General features: G+C 33.0%; 1 protein-coding gene across 1 annotated transcript; it reads left to right on the forward strand.

Moving 5' to 3' along the window:
* Positions 1 to 8,437: 8,437 nt before the first annotated feature.
* Positions 8,438 to 17,140, forward strand: LOC143187537 (contactin). The gene is made up of 8 exons (XM_076391762.1): positions 8,438 to 8,663; positions 10,362 to 11,216; positions 11,287 to 11,665; positions 11,785 to 11,887; positions 12,050 to 12,522; positions 12,823 to 13,101; positions 13,174 to 13,623; positions 14,005 to 17,140. Exons 2-8 carry the CDS (start codon positions 10,410 to 10,412, stop codon positions 15,189 to 15,191), a joined length of 3,678 nt encoding a protein of 1,225 aa, XP_076247877.1. The 5' UTR covers positions 8,438 to 8,663; positions 10,362 to 10,409; the 3' UTR covers positions 15,192 to 17,140.
* The last annotated feature ends 753 nt before the right edge of the window (positions 17,141 to 17,893 follow it).

The raw sequence follows: 17,893 nt of genomic DNA on the forward strand, positions 1-17,893 counted from the left end.
ATAGGAGAAAAATTGCAAATAAGATTACGATGCGAAGTGAAGTGCCAGCGACGTATTGCTTTCCGACGCCATCTTGCCGACAAGATGGCCGCCGCCTGGCAAGAGCAAGTGACGCGATATAAAGCGACATAAATCGATAAATAAAAAACAAGTGAGAAATAAATTGCAAACTTTTTCAATTTTATAGATTTCCTACGTGAAAGGCGATTAAGTTGAGACAGGTTATAGGACATGGAACGTTTTTACTTGAACACAATGGTCGAAACTAAGCATAAAAACTTGTTTAATTAATACAAGCACGATAATCGATAAATAAGCTTTAAATTAGAGAGAATCAAGCGTTGAGAGAATTTTCGAAATATTAATGCAGGCTCACGAGACAAGAAAGTAGTGAGAATCGCAGAGCGCATGCACAATTCGACAAGATCGGAATACGCAAAGTGACAGTTTTGCCCATAGCGAGACAAGGATAGACAGACAAACGCGCAACTAAACAAGGATGGAATACACAAAGTGACAGTTTTGCCCATAGAGAGACAAGGACAGACAGACTACAAGACCCAAGATAGAGGACCGACAAAGAATCGAAACTGTGAAAGTTATATTTCGTTAGATTCAAAAATTCTTAAAAGACTGTAATTGAAATGTAGAATCAGACAGCTGACAATACAGGAAGGAGATATAAATAAATAACAAAATTTAATAAGATGACGTACAGGACGAAACGAGTCTATATGAAGCTACAAAATACAAAACATTCTTAGAGATATAACGAGAATCTCAAATGAATAAAACGGACTGGTAAAAATCATTAATGAGTTAGGAAAATAACGAAAGTACAGGATACATAGTAAAATTTGTTATAAAACAGGCTTAAATAAACAAATTAAGAGCCGGAAACGTACGAAAATAAAATGGTACGAAGATTTAGACAATAAATAAATAAAATTAAGATAATTATCCCAAAGAGGAATGAATGAGATAAAATTAGGCATAAATTAAAGCATTTGAGGTGATCTACGCGAGGAATAATCAACACAGATTAGGCACAAAATACTTTATTTTGTTCAATGTTGAAGGGCAAGCGAGCCACAGCTAAAACGACCGTCTCAAGAGACGCTTCGTAGCAATCTGCCTTTTCATTAGCAATGCCCAAAACTTGGGACCTCGAATTTTCTGTTCGTAGAGTGACGTGGCGACGGAGGAAAAACCCATGGCCCACGCGGTTTATTGCATGGCCTGCACTAGAGCCTACGAGTCAAAACGACGTTGCCAGCTCGCCGAGAAAATCGCTTTTCCATCGTCTAACGCGTCACCACACATTTATTGACAAGATAACTAAACTTAAAAATAGGAATATGTATTAATCTTAAAATATACATTGTAACGAACCTTTAGAGGGTCGAGAAGTTTAAAGTTGTATGTATGAGTGTACAAAAATTTGATTGAAGTATATACAAAACAGGACTCGAAAAGACACACTAATACTGAATAAAGAATAAAGAATTTTTGAGTGAGTTGGCAATATTGGTTCGACTTGCAGGCCCCTGAGCAGGTAATACCATAAAAGGTAAGGGCCATCTGAAAATCCCAAGACCTGATAATTGGGCACCGAGAACGAAAGCGGCAGAACGCTACGAAGTGTCCGCAAGGAGCATTCTTACGGATTCCGTGGTACGCTCGCCACAATCATAGCGCGGAATAAAGTAGTCTTTTATCACGAGAACCTGTGTCACTTATTTATCGCGTAGATCACCTCAATGCTAATTCAGACACAAAGATAGGCATTACGTAAAGAGAGTCCAATGTTTAGTCGTAACAATACATTTATTTCCTTTTCTTCATGACAAATATTGCACATGGCACAATAGGGAAAAACCTTTAGCTCCTCTTTTTAGTCAGGTCATTTAAGAACTTTATAGGGATGGGAAGTAGTTAACGTATTGGAGTTTTTCTGTTCTGTTCCTAGTGAATACACAGCTAAGACTAACTTTGTCAAACATATGGGGGTTGTTCCTTGCGCAATTTAGGTGAGAGGGAAAGTCGAAGTGCAACACCGAATGCAAGGTACCCACCCAAGTTCAGGCATCTCCTATTGTTATGTAGCGACTTTGCCGTTGCTATGCCCTACAGTATTTTGCGCACCTGTTAGTCAGATAAAGTGGGTTTTCCCAAGATTTGGTACATCTGGTAGCCAGACTTAACTGAGTCACCGAAGTGTTTTTCCGCTGGCTACCTGAAAAGTGTGTTTCCCGCACGTGGAGGCAGTTAGTACAGTGACTAAGGACAAATAAATAGATAGCCTGCGAAAAGTGGCGACTGGGCCATTAACCGAGTAGCCTGTCTACCGTTCGCTTTGCGAGAATCTTTGTAAGCGTTCACACTCAATCAAATAAATTTGTGCGTGGGTCTAACGAATCGCAAATTCACTACTCATTTCTATACCTACATAAGTATACGTTCTAATTTTAGTTAAAACTAACTTAACTTTCTACACTGCTAATTTTCTCTATCTTGCTTTTATATTTACATTTGTTAGAACCGCTAAGTACAGAGATCTAACGGAGTCCGGATGAGGTTGAATAAATCGGGTGTCTCAAAGGAGGTGTACGCCGTCAATTTTATTTTCGTCTGTCCTTAAAGAGACAGACCTTTTATTTTTAAAGAATTTCCAAAGGGAGGAAACACGGGACGATCCGAGGCTTGGTCCTGGGCCGCTCCTGGTCCTGGTCCTCCTCAGACTAAGCCAGTCAGCGACGCTAGCGTCTAGAACACAGAAGGGTCGGCGTAGCCAAAATAGTTAGCTATTGAATATTTCGAGCTGAATTTTGAGCTCCGAACTCCAGGCCTCGACGATGAGCCTATCTGGAAGAAAGAGCAGTATCTTGCCGTAACGCTAAGGTAGTGCAGTGGACTGTATTACCGACGTTTCTTCTCACTGAAGAAATCGTCGGTCGGCGAACGTACAGAGAGGAGGGATCCTCTTTTTCTCTGTGTAACCTGCCTTCTAAAAAGGCTTGCTTCGTATGAATCTCGGCGAAAGCCGAGATTCGCGAGCTTGAGACACACTATATCTAGCTACGGCTAACCTTGGTGGCTGATGATGGCCAGTTGCTCTATGACGCACCGTTCACCACAACGTGTGATTCTATTCGTCACACGTAGGCTGCTGCTAAACGTAATGGCAGATCGCAGGTAATACAGAGGTGCCGCACTTATGTTAACCCTCTCTGTTGTATTGCCAATTATCAGGGCTCAACCAAGTAGTGGTCTTTGGTTGCTCCACTGACGAATAGCAAACTCAGGGAATCAGTGTAACTACCGATTCCAAGAGTACAGTGAATCGCTTACAATGGTTCGGCACTGGGCGTTCGATAGTCTATCGCACGTATCCCACATGATAACCGATTAGATTAATTACACGAGTCGCAGTGGACAGACACTCAGCTTAGAATGCGTTTCGAGTTCAAGAGTCTGGTAACCAAACTGCTTTAACTTGTTAGGCTTTTCTATGTTCGCTGAAACCCTTGTTACCTATCGAGCGATCGATGCAAGACTGGCTCCGACTGACGAGCTCGGGACGCTCATCCGCTACGCGGCGCTCACTTATCATTGTCTGTCTGTTTCTAATATTACGATTTCACTCTGTCCCTCTTTCAAGCATCTCACTCGACATCGGATCTGACATTCGAACAGCTGATCGAAATCGTTCACCTATTCGAACGTCAACTGTAATAACTGAGAAAACAAGTTATAATTCGAATGTACAGTAATATTGCGGACGAGAGCCGTTTCGTCTACACGGACGAGAGCTGTGGTTTATCCCCACTACCTCGTTTGATACGTGCCGCCGAGAAACCAATTCTTGGAACCATTGCGTTCGAGCTCGACGCCCAAGAACAAGGACGTCATAAAAAACAACGATAGCATTAGAGATTTAAATAGGAAAAATTGAAGTTTCTTATTCGCAAACGGATTTTCACGAAAGTAACACCAATCGATTCCTTGTGCTTTCCCGATTAAAATGATGTCAAACACGACATGATTCCGATTATTTTTAACAAAGATACATAAAACTTGGTTTGTAGAACGAAAGGTCATGCTCATCGCGCTATGTAAACAGACCCGGGCGCGACTCTCGTCCGTGAGTGGTAGTCGATTTTAAGCACGACCAGTCCCGAGCGCTGCTCTCGTCCGTGAATGGTAGTCGATTCTAAGGCACGACTAAACCCGAGCGCGACTCTCGTCCGTGAGTGGTAGTCGATTCGACGAGCGCGGCTCTCGTCGTAGGGCTAACTCCCTATTATTCCCTCATATTTTTGTGTTTAATTATTTAATGACTGAAATTATTAAGAAAATGAAAGCGTAACACAAAAAGTATGTAAGTTCCGTTTTAAATGTTTAGAAATTTTTATTTGTTTATTTTCAATATCTTCTTTCCGACATCGATTAAATATAATATACATAAATTCTGTTAGCCAAATCTTCATTTATTGTCATTTTTAGCTCGTAAAGAACTGATAGAAAAGTAACTTTGACGATTCTCCGTAACCGCCGCAGGGTTCCAACCTTTATTATTTAAATATCTTTATTATAAATAATAGGAATCATGTGGCATTTGATATCACTTTTATCGGGAGAGCACAAGGAATCGATTGGTGTTACTTGCGTGAAAATCTGTTTGCAAATAAGGAACTTCAATTTTTCCTATTAAATCCCTAATGCTATCCTTGTCTTTTCTGACGTCATTGATTTCGGGCATCGAGCTCGAGCGAAACCCTTTTTTTTGCTTCTCCGGTCGTGTACCAATTATCTCGGCGACCGAGAGCAAAGGAAGCCGAATCGACTACCAGTCGCGGACGAGAGTCGCGACCAGACCCGAGAGCGGCTCTCGTCCGCAACATTACTGTACTATGTCTGTTGTTAATGCAACTGAATCTCCTACCGAAGGTGAACTTCAACCCGCCAAGTACGTTTTACTTTTTTTTTTTTTTTTTTTCAATTTTTGCATGACTCCTAAAGTGATACTTATCTCGCAAATTTTTCACAGCGCATACTGGACTATTCACATAAACTATAGAAGGCTTATGTACTTGGCTTTATTTCATTTCGATACTTTGTAAGAGCGGAATAACCACGATTTTTGCAAATGTACTGGGTGTACATTTTTACACCGACAATGTTTTTGCTGGAATACACTGATACTGTTTTTTGGGGATACATTGATAATATTTTTGCTCGGATCGGAATAATCACGATTTTTGCGAATGTACTTGGCGCATGTTTTTACACTGATAGTGTTTTTGTTGGGATTTAATTATTTTTTGCAAAGTTTACCCTCCCTCTCCAGTCAACACAAATGTGCTAATATACATAATTTTGTCGCTACTATTTATTTACATAGACATTCAATATTTCGATACTTCTTAAGACCGGAATAACCACGATTTTTACAAATGTACTGAGTGTACATTTTTACACAGACAATATTTTTGCTGGGATTACAATTATACAAATCTACCCCGCATGCGACGAGCACAAATTGTTGGGTGCGGGAGGAGAAACACCGTTGAATAGCTTTGCAGGTGTTAAAGAAACAATAATTAAGAAAGCAATCCCGCATCTTCTGCCGTGTTACGATTTTGAGAGAAAAAGGAGAAAAAACAACCACAGCCGCAACAATTAGAGTCAAAATCACAAAAGACAGAAATAAATCGAGAAAAGAAAAGTCGTGAATAAACATGTGATTTATAAGTTAGAGTCACATAAAAGTAAAATAAAAATCAAATTAGAAGCTTCTTATGCTTATAACTATAACTGTAACTTATAACTATATATGTTAATTAACAATATACATGTTTACTTGTGATTTTCTTTTTCTATATCTATTTACGGCTGTTGTAACCCTGATAGTTAAGGTTGTTATTCTAATTCGAACAGTGTGCACGATATTTCTATTTCATAAAAAAAATTTTAATAATTAGTAACTGTGTATAACTTACATACTTTTAAGCACAAAAAGCTTCTAATTTGAATATTAATTGGTGCTTGATTTACAAAAATTTCTACTTCAACTATCTATAAATATAAAAACTGATAAGCGCATAAATAATGCTTATGCCTAAATAACTGAAACTATAAAATAAATTTAATTAATAAATTAAACTCAAAACATACAAACTCCTTTATTACTTTCATTTAAAGTACACAGTTATAGAGATAATAAAACTCGGATATATAACCCCTATCTCAACAAACTGTCAAATGAAAATCATATAATCATCAAATTTACCTGATTTAAAATAATATTCACAGTATTTTCAAAAAAACCGGCAATCAGTACACGATTACTAAAAATAACACTGCTAGTTTATAAACATTTTTATTTATCCAATAAAAATACATTTATTGTAAAGAAGTTTCACGATATTATTCATATTATTCATTCATACTTGGCGCGAATCTCTGCTAAAACTCATGATATGTTACCAATCACTTCAATCGAACAATATCGACACACTTTTAAATTAATTTGGGACTAGGAAAATCGCATTTGGCATCTTTCTCGTTCGCGCAAATTTACATAAGTCTATCTTTCTCGCTCTAACACAGCTAGTGATATAGTTCTTACAGACATATTCCTAGAATATTACCACCCATTTTTCGGCACACGAGCCGCTTAATATGCTATTTTTTCGCTAATGCATACACTAATTTCATTAATATTTGCATCAATACGTAGATGAAGGTTCATAGAGTTATAATTAAACAACTTTCATGAAGGAAACATCTTCTAAGATACTTTTAAAAAGCTCAAAAGTTCCAACATCTCTTCTCCAGACCCTCGTATATAGATAGTCTCGGCGAGCTCTCGCCAGTTATCCTCACCACTCGTGGTGCGTATGTACTTGGCGTGAGTCTCTACCGAGACTCCTGATCTTAATTCACAATCGTGATCGTAATTTTTTATTTTGAGTGAATTTGCTCGCTGTGCTTATAACTTTTGATCTTGAATCTTCATTGATGAATTATTTTTTATAAAATATTTCAATACAGTTTTCATATATATTTATTTGCATATATTACAAATTTACTTTTAATACTTTTAATATTAAAGATAAAAAATAATTGAATTTTGTTAGTTGTAATAAGAACTATTGCAGTCCTCTTGCGGCTCTCACGGTAACGTCACTTCGGGTTCTTACCGCCAGACGCAGCATTTTCAGGGTTTCCAGTTAAGCTAATCACCTTGTATGTTACACATACAAATTTTTAGGTATTTCACAAAAATACCGAGGCTGCAATTGGAATGAGTTATAGAGTAATCATATTTCGTCGAAACAAATCAGAAGTAAGTTGTATTTTACCAAATATGTATATTTTTCAGCAATCCCAAAGGGTACCTCATTTTTTGACTTTTTCAGAAAAATCGTGAGGTTGCAATTGAAAAAAGTGCATATTCAAATAGTGCTACTATTAAAATATTGATTGCAGGAATAATGTGAATTGTACAAGCACCCCTAACCTCGCCATAGTTACCTAACATACTTCCTTATTAAAATTCGTGCAACTTTTGTAAAATTAGGAGGATTGCAAATTCAAACAGCCTAATGGTATTTATTTTATGATGAGATCGTTTTGCAATATGCGGGTTCTTGTGATGTTTTCTAACATACCAGCTATACCCTTTACTTCATATTATTATCTTTTGGCAGATCTATATATGTGCAGATAGGAAAGAGTACATTTCTAAAAAGTATTAATTTCAGACTTTCGATTTACACTATTAGATTCATAGAATTCTAGTGGATTTACTTAATTTTCTGTTTTAATTTCGTATAAGAAATTAAAACCGTTTAAATATCCCGCCTATTACTTTGTCGCGCATACGCTAACGTTTGCTGTTTTAGGAAATTACTTAATTACTGATTTTGACTAAACTATTATGAATTTCAAAAAAATAAAAAGGGTGTATTTAAGGCCAGTAAAGGTACAATTTTTCTGTGTAATCAGATATTAAAAAAAGCAGTATCTTAGAAGATATCGATATGTTTTCATGTATGAAATTTGGAATTTCATTTTTATTTTTTGAGGGAAAAAACTGTGAAGGTGCAATTAAAAAGAGAGATATTTTCGAAAGGTGTTATTAGTGAGGAATAGGCTAATATTTTTTCGGAATTTATACTTCTATATTAAAGGGTTTCCAGTTAAACTGGTGACCGTGTGTATGTTCTAAAATTGTTAGTAACATGACCTGTGATTGGTCCTATATGTTTTGCGTAAGTGGTGAGCTCATAAGCTTATACATATATTGAACACTTGACAATATATTTGGTTAGAGCTTGGCCATAGCTTAGAGCACAAAAATACATATATATAAGTATATAATATCTATATATATTTTCATTATTCATATTGTATTAAGTTTTGCATTACATTTAACTTCGAATCAAATTGGACAAATATCTCAGAGTAAAATGGGTGAAAATAACCATAATATGAATTTTACACCTATTCACACATAATTGTATGTATGTGGAAGAAAAGCAAGAGCTACATTTCACATTTATTGGCAACCTTGTTGTATTTGACATACGAATTGACTTCAATGAAAGGTAACAAATATTAATTAATATCGAGTGAAATACTCCCTAATTAAAAATGTAAGTTGTTTTGTACAATATTTGAACATGTTTAAGCTGCCACTCCTTAATTCCTATCTTATGACTCCAAACATTTCATTAAATTTGTAATTAAGTGTTCTAGAAGACATAAATATTATATTTGGCGCTTTAAAATAATAAATAATAACATACTTGACGTTCCTCAAACATTTTGTAAAATAATAGTAATACTTCTAAGTATCAATTAAGTTTAAAACTTAATCGTTTAGATTCTGTGTATAAAAATATATGATAATATTGGCAGTTCCAAAAATAGTTATCGTATAAAACTTGTGTTTTCTCTGTTTTGTAAATACATGCATATATCTATAAATGAATATATAAATTCATTCATATATTTAATTTATTATTAAATGAATATAATTCATTTGTTCATGAATATATTTATTTTATAGTTCATACTGTTGAGACATTTGAGTGTAAGACTTTTCCTTTTGAAAAAAGTTTCTCAATGTTTCGCAAGTATTACATCTAGCTTCATCAGTAGTTTGAATGACACACTAACATTAATCCATTATTGACATTATTAGGATGTTTTGTTATGTTTAACACTTCTTTGAATTCTCTAATAAAGTATTATTGTGATTTAGCAACTGTCTTTGCTTCATCAAAATTAGCTGCTATGTTTACAAAAAATTGGAAAATTTCTTTGAAAAGAATATTACTTGTATTCTAAAACCTTGACAGTGAAAACTGTATGATATAAGGACTCGGATGCCTCAAACATCTTATTTATTTTGAATGTTTATGTTATATACTTTGATAAAATATATAATAATTCCAAAGTAACATCTAAATTATATGTCTGAAAAGTTGTTGTATATAACAATTATGTCATTTTAAGAGCAGTATTAGGTAGTGTACTATTATTATATATAAAGGTACTTAGAAAATTTGAAGATCAATTTTTAAATAAAAATATGTTAGTGTATATTTGTTCTAAAGTAAATTATTTGCAAGATATTTTACTGTATTTCTGTTTTGTTGTAGCTATTTAACTCTCTTAATTAAAGCTTGGTATATGATCAGCTTTTCTTGGTACCCCATATTTTGTAATATTTCATATAATAAAACAAATGTAGCAGTATTACATTGAGTGAATGAATTGATTATAAAGACTGCAATCCGAAATTAGCTGAAACTACTAATAATACTATTGAAGCTGTATATACCATGTTATATGGTATGGTGTATATCATTTAAGAACATAAAAGTATTAAAACATAATTTTTGATATTTTCAAAGTGCTTTCACCACAAAAATTTTGACCTGATGAAAATATACTTAAATTTCTGAATTTATAACTTTTTGTGCTAAAATAATAAACAAAACATGACATTGTAGATATTTCTTCCAAGTCACTGTGGTACTAAACTTGTTAATTTGTAGAAGCATTTTACATATCTTTTTTTATAAAAAGATAAATATCTATAAATTTTAAAGTATAAGATATTGTATAATTATCTTACATACTTTCAAGATAATTCCATGATACATCTAATTATATTTATTGCGCTTTAAAATACATGTTATATGTATTTTATAGTTCATACTGTTGTGTGTACTGTTGTGTATATGTATTTTAAAATAACAATAATAATAATAATAATACTATTTTTTCTTTATTGTAATTTAATATACAATTTTTAATAATCAATGACATCATTTTTGTTACAGAGATTACTATTACAAAATAATTTGTGACCCACTTTAAAGCATAGCAAAATGTATCAAATAGAGATATGTTTGGTTTCTATCATACTCATTTCTACGAATATACTTGGTCAAAATATTTTATATGAAGAAGTACTTTACCAATGTCCACAACACTGGATAAAATTTCAAGAATCGTGTTATCGTTTTATAAAAAGTCCTATTAGAGAAAGAGAAGAAGCTAGAAAAAATTGTCAAGCATACCAAAGTGACCTTGTTACAATTAATTCGTTAGAAGAACATGGATTTATATTATATCAGTTATTATGGCAAGATCCTCAACACCGTAGATGGTATACTGGCATAAAATATCAAAATGGGAACTGGATAAATGAAGCAGATAGCACTCAATTATTAAATATGGATAATGCATTTTTACCCGAACCAAATGATAACATAAATAACAGAGATTATCTAGCATATTCCTATCATAATAATTTACAACGTTGGGGATTGGAGAAAGTAACTGGTACAGAGAAACTATTATATATTTGTGAAGCTCCAGTTTCTAGTTTGCATAATTTAGTAGAAGATGATCGAACCTATCAATATGGTATTGAAATTAATAACCCAAATCAGATACCTAGAGGGCCTTATTTTATTAAACAGCCTATAAATAAAGTGTTTGATGTATCAAAAAGAAAAATAAGTAATGACGTTTCTTTAAGCTGCCTTGCAGGTGGCTATCCTGCACCAATGTACGAATGGTTTAAAGAGGATTATGAAAATGATAGATTAATTGCGACTAAAATTGATCCATTAAAAAATACTAGGTATACTGTGAGTGGTGGTACTCTAATTATTTATGAACCTGATCAGGTAATTCTATTTCAATTTGAATGTAAATGATTTGTTTAATAATATATTAAGAATCTGAAATGATTTTTAGACAGAAGATAGGGGTTCGTATCATTGCAAAGCAACCAATAAGTTTGGAACAATTATATCTGAAAGTGTGGAATTGTCATTTGGGTATATCTTAGAATTTAACTTAAAACGCTCTGAAGAACGAGGAGAACAGAATTGGGGTAAAGCTGTATATTGTGATCCACCACAACATTTTCCTGGAGTAAAATATTATTGGGCACGCGACTATTTCCCCAATTTTGTGGAAGAAGATAAACGTGTTTTCGTTTCTCACGATGGAGCACTGTATTTCTCTGCATTAGAAATGATTGATCGCGGAAATTATTCTTGCAATGTGCAAAGCGTTGCTTCAGATACAGGTCGTAATGGACCATTCTTCCCATTGAGAGTTGATCCACATTGCAAGTACTCGTACTTTTTTTTCAATTAACTTTATTTATTAACTGTTATCATTAAATACATGACATAAATAATATACAACATTCTAGCAATTATAATAATTCTTCTTTTTACTTTGCAGCTTCATTTCAACAATTAAAGTTTCCTAATAACTTCCCAAAAGCATTTCCAGAGGCACCAATTGCTGGAGAAGAAGTCAGACTTGAATGTATTGCATTTGGATAGTAAGTTATAATTATATATTGTATTTCTAGTAAATTATCTATGCACATTATTGTATTAAAATGCATGTATAGCTACTTTATTTGATATATTATTTTATTAATTACACAAATCTTATCTATAATCGTATCATTAAAACATAAATGTTTTTTACTTCAACATAGTCCTGTTCCATCATATAATTGGACAAGAAAAGGAGGATCATTACCACGTGGAGCATACACAACTAGCTATAATCGAGTATTAATAATACCGAAAGTACATGTTGATGATCAAGGGGAATATATTTGTAGAGTATGTAATGATAGATTGTCAATTGAAAATTCTGTAAGGCTAACTATACAAGCAGCTCCAAATTTTACCATTCCATTAATGGATAAACATATGGATAATAGAGGAGAATTGACTTGGACTTGCGAGGCATTTGGAATACCAGATGTAACTTATAGCTGGTTTAGGAATGGTGAATTATTGGATTTAGAAACTCTTCATCCTGAAGACAAAGGTCGATATTTTATACAAGACAATGTCTTAAATATCAAAAATTTGGATCCAGAAAGAGATCAAGCTATGTATCAGTGTCGTGCAAAAAATCAATTGAAGACGAAATATTCATCTGCACAACTTAGAGTTTTATGTAAGTTATTTAAGTATTCACCCGAATCTGGATAAAGTTAAGAAAAAGCTAATTATTGATACAGAAATTCAATATGTAAGTGTTGGTAACATATTAGAATTATTAAATTGAATAAATTATTAATTTACTGATACATACTGGTATATTTGGTATTTTATGATTTCTATTACAAATTATAGTTGTAGTCTTACAAGCATAAGTAGTGACTTTTTTTACGATGAAAAAAAATATTTGGATTTAAAATTTAATTTGATAAGTCACGTGTTCGATCTTCTTCTAAATAAAATTTTTTAATCGTAGCATTGAAACCATCTTTTAAAAAACGACCCATGGAGTCTGAAACTTATGCAGCCGAAAAAGGTACAGTTACAATCTTTTGTAATCCTGAAGCAGCGCCCAGACCAAAATTTGTTTGGAAAAAAGATGGAAATGTAATTGGTTCTGGTGGTAGACGAAAAATTTTGGAGACTGGTAGTCTTATAATTAATCCTGTTTCAAGAGATGATGAAGGTACCTATGTTTGCACTGCAACAAATCAATATGGTTCAGACGAAACTCGTGGACGACTAATAGTTTTACGTAAGTTCTTAATTCCTACAATGCTTATTTATTTATTTCAAACTTGTATTTAAAATGTTATTTTTAATACAGATGGTCCACAATTTGTGGAAAGATTGCCACAACGTATAATTACATCAGTAATGCAAAATCAGACATTGCGTTGTTTGGGAGATATAGATGAAATGTTAGATGTAGCATACATATGGAAACATAATGGATTACTTATCAGAGATGAAGATTTAATGAATAATCCACGATTACATATTGATGGCGAAACGCTGGATATAATAAATGCTACATTTGCAGAAGCAGGAGAATATGAATGCATAATTAAAAGTGCTGTAGGTGAAATTTCTAGTAAAACAACTGTTACAATAGAAGGACCACCAGGACCACCCGGAGGAGTACAAGTTGTAAATATTGTAAAAACTTCCACAACTCTACGCTGGACAGATGGTGCTTTTAACGGCAAACCTATTACCATGTATACTGTAAGCGCACGAACTAATTGGAATCACACATGGTTTAATGTCGCAGAAAGTATGTATAATATCTGCAATTGAAGTTTACTCCAATTACAAAACCGTAGAACCTTGATTGCTCAAATTAACCGCATCTGATGGTCGGTTATTCAAATGTTACCGATAATGAAATAGAAATAATAAAAGGATAAAAGGACATTTATGTTCATACATTTTCCATTAATATTGATATTAAACAAAATCAAAAACTTTTCATAAAAATATTTAGATGTGTTTTCATCTCTTATTTTTCAATCTTCCTCACAGTCAGTTCACAAATAAGCGATTCTTTTATCAAATTATCAAGGTTCTATTGTATAAATAATATAATCTATTATCCTACTGTAATGTTATTTATAAATACTGTGATAAACATTCTGTTTTATGCATCCAATTTTAGATATTACCGCTGTGGAAGTAGACAGGTACAATGGTAGAAAGGAAGCTTATCTAGAGAATGTTCTAAATCCATACACCACATACGAATTCTGCGTATCTGCGTTCAATGAATTAGGATATAGTTTACCTTCATCGCCTTCTCCACAATACAGTACTCCATCGGATAAGCCAACTAAAATCCCATCCAATATAGGTGGAGGTGGAGGAAAGATCGGAGACCTGACTATCACATGGGACCCCTTACCGCCTTCTGATCAAAATGGCCCACGAATCTATTATAAAGTCTTTTGGCGTCGAAAATATCATGAAACAGAGTTTCAATCGTTGTCCCTCAAAGAATACGGAAATGTTGGTCGAAGCGTTATTCAAATACCGCAACAATTTTATTACACAGAGTATGAAGTGAAAGTTCAAGCTGCCAATGCTTTAGGCTTTGGACCAATTTCCGATGCAGTTACGATATTTAGCGCAGAAGATATGCCACAAGTAGCTCCGCAACAAGTTCTTGCGCAAAGTTATAACAGCACAAGTCTAAATGTCAGTTGGGCACCAATTGAACAAACTCGCGAGAAGATACGAGGCAAGTTAATAGGTCATAGAATAAAATATTGGAAGGAGAGTAATCGGGAAGAACAGGCGGTATATTATTTATCTCGAAGTACAAGACCTTGGGCTCTTGTGGTTGGTTTACAGCCAGATACTTATTATTACGTTAAGGTAATGGCTTATAATTCTGCTGGAGAGGGCCCTGAAAGTGAACGTTATTTAGAGAGAACTTACCGAAAAGCACCACAGAAGCCACCATCGTCCGTCCATGTGTATGGTGTAAATCCATCAACAGTTAGAGTTGTATGGCGTTACGTACAGCCAAGTTTAGAAGAGGAACCGTTAATAGGCTACAAAATACGTATTTGGGAATTGGATCAAGATATGAGCACTGCGAAAGATACTATTATACCAGGTGGCTCAAAATTAGAGGCTGATATTACTAATCTAAGTCCCGGTAAAGCATATCATTTACGTGTACTTGCATATAGTAATGGTGGAGATGGGCGCATGTCAAGTCCAACTTACACATTTCAAATGGGTGAAGCAGCTGCTTTCAGAAACAGTGCAAGCAATAAAATTTTAGATGCTACTCTAGGTATATTATTGTTACTATTGTTACATATTTACAAATATGTGTAACATACGAGTATTGCTTATAAAATATGCAAAAAAATTATTAGACATATACACTGTTTCCTCTTTATAGAAGTGGATTTCACCATACAATGAAGTTTCTTCACAATTTTTAAAGATCAGTAATAAATGATTGACATTGTAAATTAGCTATTAAAAAATTCGCCGCCAAATCCGAGAAACGGATTAGTCGCGGTATGCTGTAAATACTGAATTTTTGAAACAATGTATTAGAATTACACAGTATCGCATAACCAGGCACTCAACGTTGTTAACATAGTTAACATAGATAACAAACAATGCATTATCTTACCTTCTTTTTCACAAAGATCTTCCCACTTTTGCTACACTGCCATCGCATATTATGTGAAATAGGAAAATGTTTCACTTGCAGTCGAAAAGAATTTGCTTGTTAGATATGTTAAAATATGTTTGTTACAATTAGAATTAAAAATGATTCGAACTGAAAATAAGCAAAAAATGGTAGATGGTTCGAGAACAGCAAGGGAGAAAAGTGAATGTGTAAGAAGGAAACGCTGTATAATATGAAATAATTTTTACCTTTTGAAGAAAATTGTACTTTTCAATAATATTAATAGTAATGTATAGTTTATTCAAAAGTATTACAGTAGCTGTAGTAAGTAAGTTCATAAATTTAATGTACTTTTTCTATTATTTTTTATTACTTAAACTTTGTAAACAATACAGATAAGAAAATTCATTCTTTCATTAGAAATTTTTATATAAGATGCATATTAATCCGTCCATAGCTACTCAAATGACAATTTAAATATTGATGTAATATTTTCTAATATATTTTAGATAATGTTATAATAATGCGTAAACTAGACAATAAACAAGTGCCGTGGCATAACTATTCCTTGGCAGAATATACATATAAATGAGTATTGACACTTAATATATAATTGTTTACTATTGAATTACATAAAACATTTGTTATTTGACTAATCTTGTGTACTTTTTAAACAAAGTATATAATACGTAAATAGCAATATTTGACAAAATAACATTGATCATTTATATTGTATTTATATGTTTTATATTGATATTTTTTTTATTTCTTTTATTCATGAATAAACAGTTTTATACAATATATGTTTCTTTAAAAAAAAGATATTTTAATACTCGTCTATAAGCATTAAAAGATTTTCAATATTGTTCGACTTGAAAAATTTCTCCTCTAACACTTTTTGTGAAAAGCACTGCATATAAGATAAAACTTAAGTTACTCACGATTAGTGATAGGACTGATAGGAGTAAACACGGTGAGTTTTGCCTCGCCGCATGACTTGAGTAACCTAAGACCTGGACTCGAATTCTGTGGTGAAGCAAATCTCACTGAATTTCATCAGGTTCTATCTCGTCACTAATTAGTCACAAGACAAGTCTGTTAATTTATTCCGCTGAAATTTGAATACTTTTTGTAGTCTACTAATATTTACATACATGTCGAAAGATTTTTTAAAACTTTGAAAACTGTTAATTTTATAACTGTTTGAATTATAGCGTTGACTTCTGTTCCATCAATTATAATTTTTGATCCAATAAAACAGATGAGAATGAGTTAGTACTTACAGAGTTACAGGGAATACATAAGAGTACTGAATAAAAACTTAATTTTAAAAAATATTATTTCTAGATATTCTTTTCACAATAGTTTGAAATAAACGCGATTTTATCGTATAAAGAAGCCATTAAACATTTGTATTTATTTTTCTTATAACGTAAAGTGTAAAAAATTGAATTTTACTTAGTTTAAATGGGGGATAACCATTTGAAAATTTAAAACATCAATTTTTTTTACATAGTTACATAAATTGACATTTCAAAAATATTCTAAAACTAGTTCCGTGAAAAAATTCAAAGAATTAACAAAGTTATCAAGCTCTGAAAGAAATGGTGTACATAGCCCTCCAATTTATGCAGGAAGTTTAAATGCATTTTTCTCGAAATTATATATTTCAATACAATGACCTTGCATGTAAATCGATCTGCATCTGGCAATGAAAGTTTTTTTCGATGTTTCTTCATTTTTAGTTATAAAGAAAAAATGTTGGTTTTTCTTCCGAAATAACCGAACTCCTTCTTTAACTTGTCACTATTCGTTTATTTTTTAGAATTTTGAAAAGCCTTTTTGGAACCAGGTAACTATTAATATGTACAATACAGCACTGTTTCATTTTTGCGTTTCGGGTATTATGTAGAGGCATTTTTAGGGCCATCATTCATAAAAAAGGCGCGCCAAAAGACCTATATAACTTCTGAAGATGTATCTTTTTAGTCTAATCTTTCTTTGAAGTTGTTCAAATTCTTTCAAATGGTAAAAACGAAATAAAAAAATAGAGTACATCAAATCATTGAAGTGTACTAAAATGAGACAGATGCACGTATTCTACAGCGGTGCAAACATTTATTTCCCCTTAAGTGTACAAAACAATACTGTACACCATGATGATAACTACACTGCGGATGGTTATGTTAATTCTCATTTTTATAAATACAATTAGGGAAGTGCAATTTAATTACAGATTTGTTTTACCCTTCAAATACAACAAAGTGTATTCAGCTTACGGTATTATGTACAATTTCGTTCATTATATGGAATTTGTATGTTTTTGCATACCGAAATTTGTCATAAATGCATAAAGATCCGCAGCCTGAATTTATAATAATAACTTATAATAACT

The sequence above is a fragment of the Calliopsis andreniformis genome, unplaced genomic scaffold (assembly GCF_051401765.1).
Source record: "Calliopsis andreniformis isolate RMS-2024a unplaced genomic scaffold, iyCalAndr_principal scaffold0048, whole genome shotgun sequence".
Lineage (NCBI taxonomy): Eukaryota > Metazoa > Arthropoda > Insecta > Hymenoptera > Andrenidae > Calliopsis > Calliopsis andreniformis.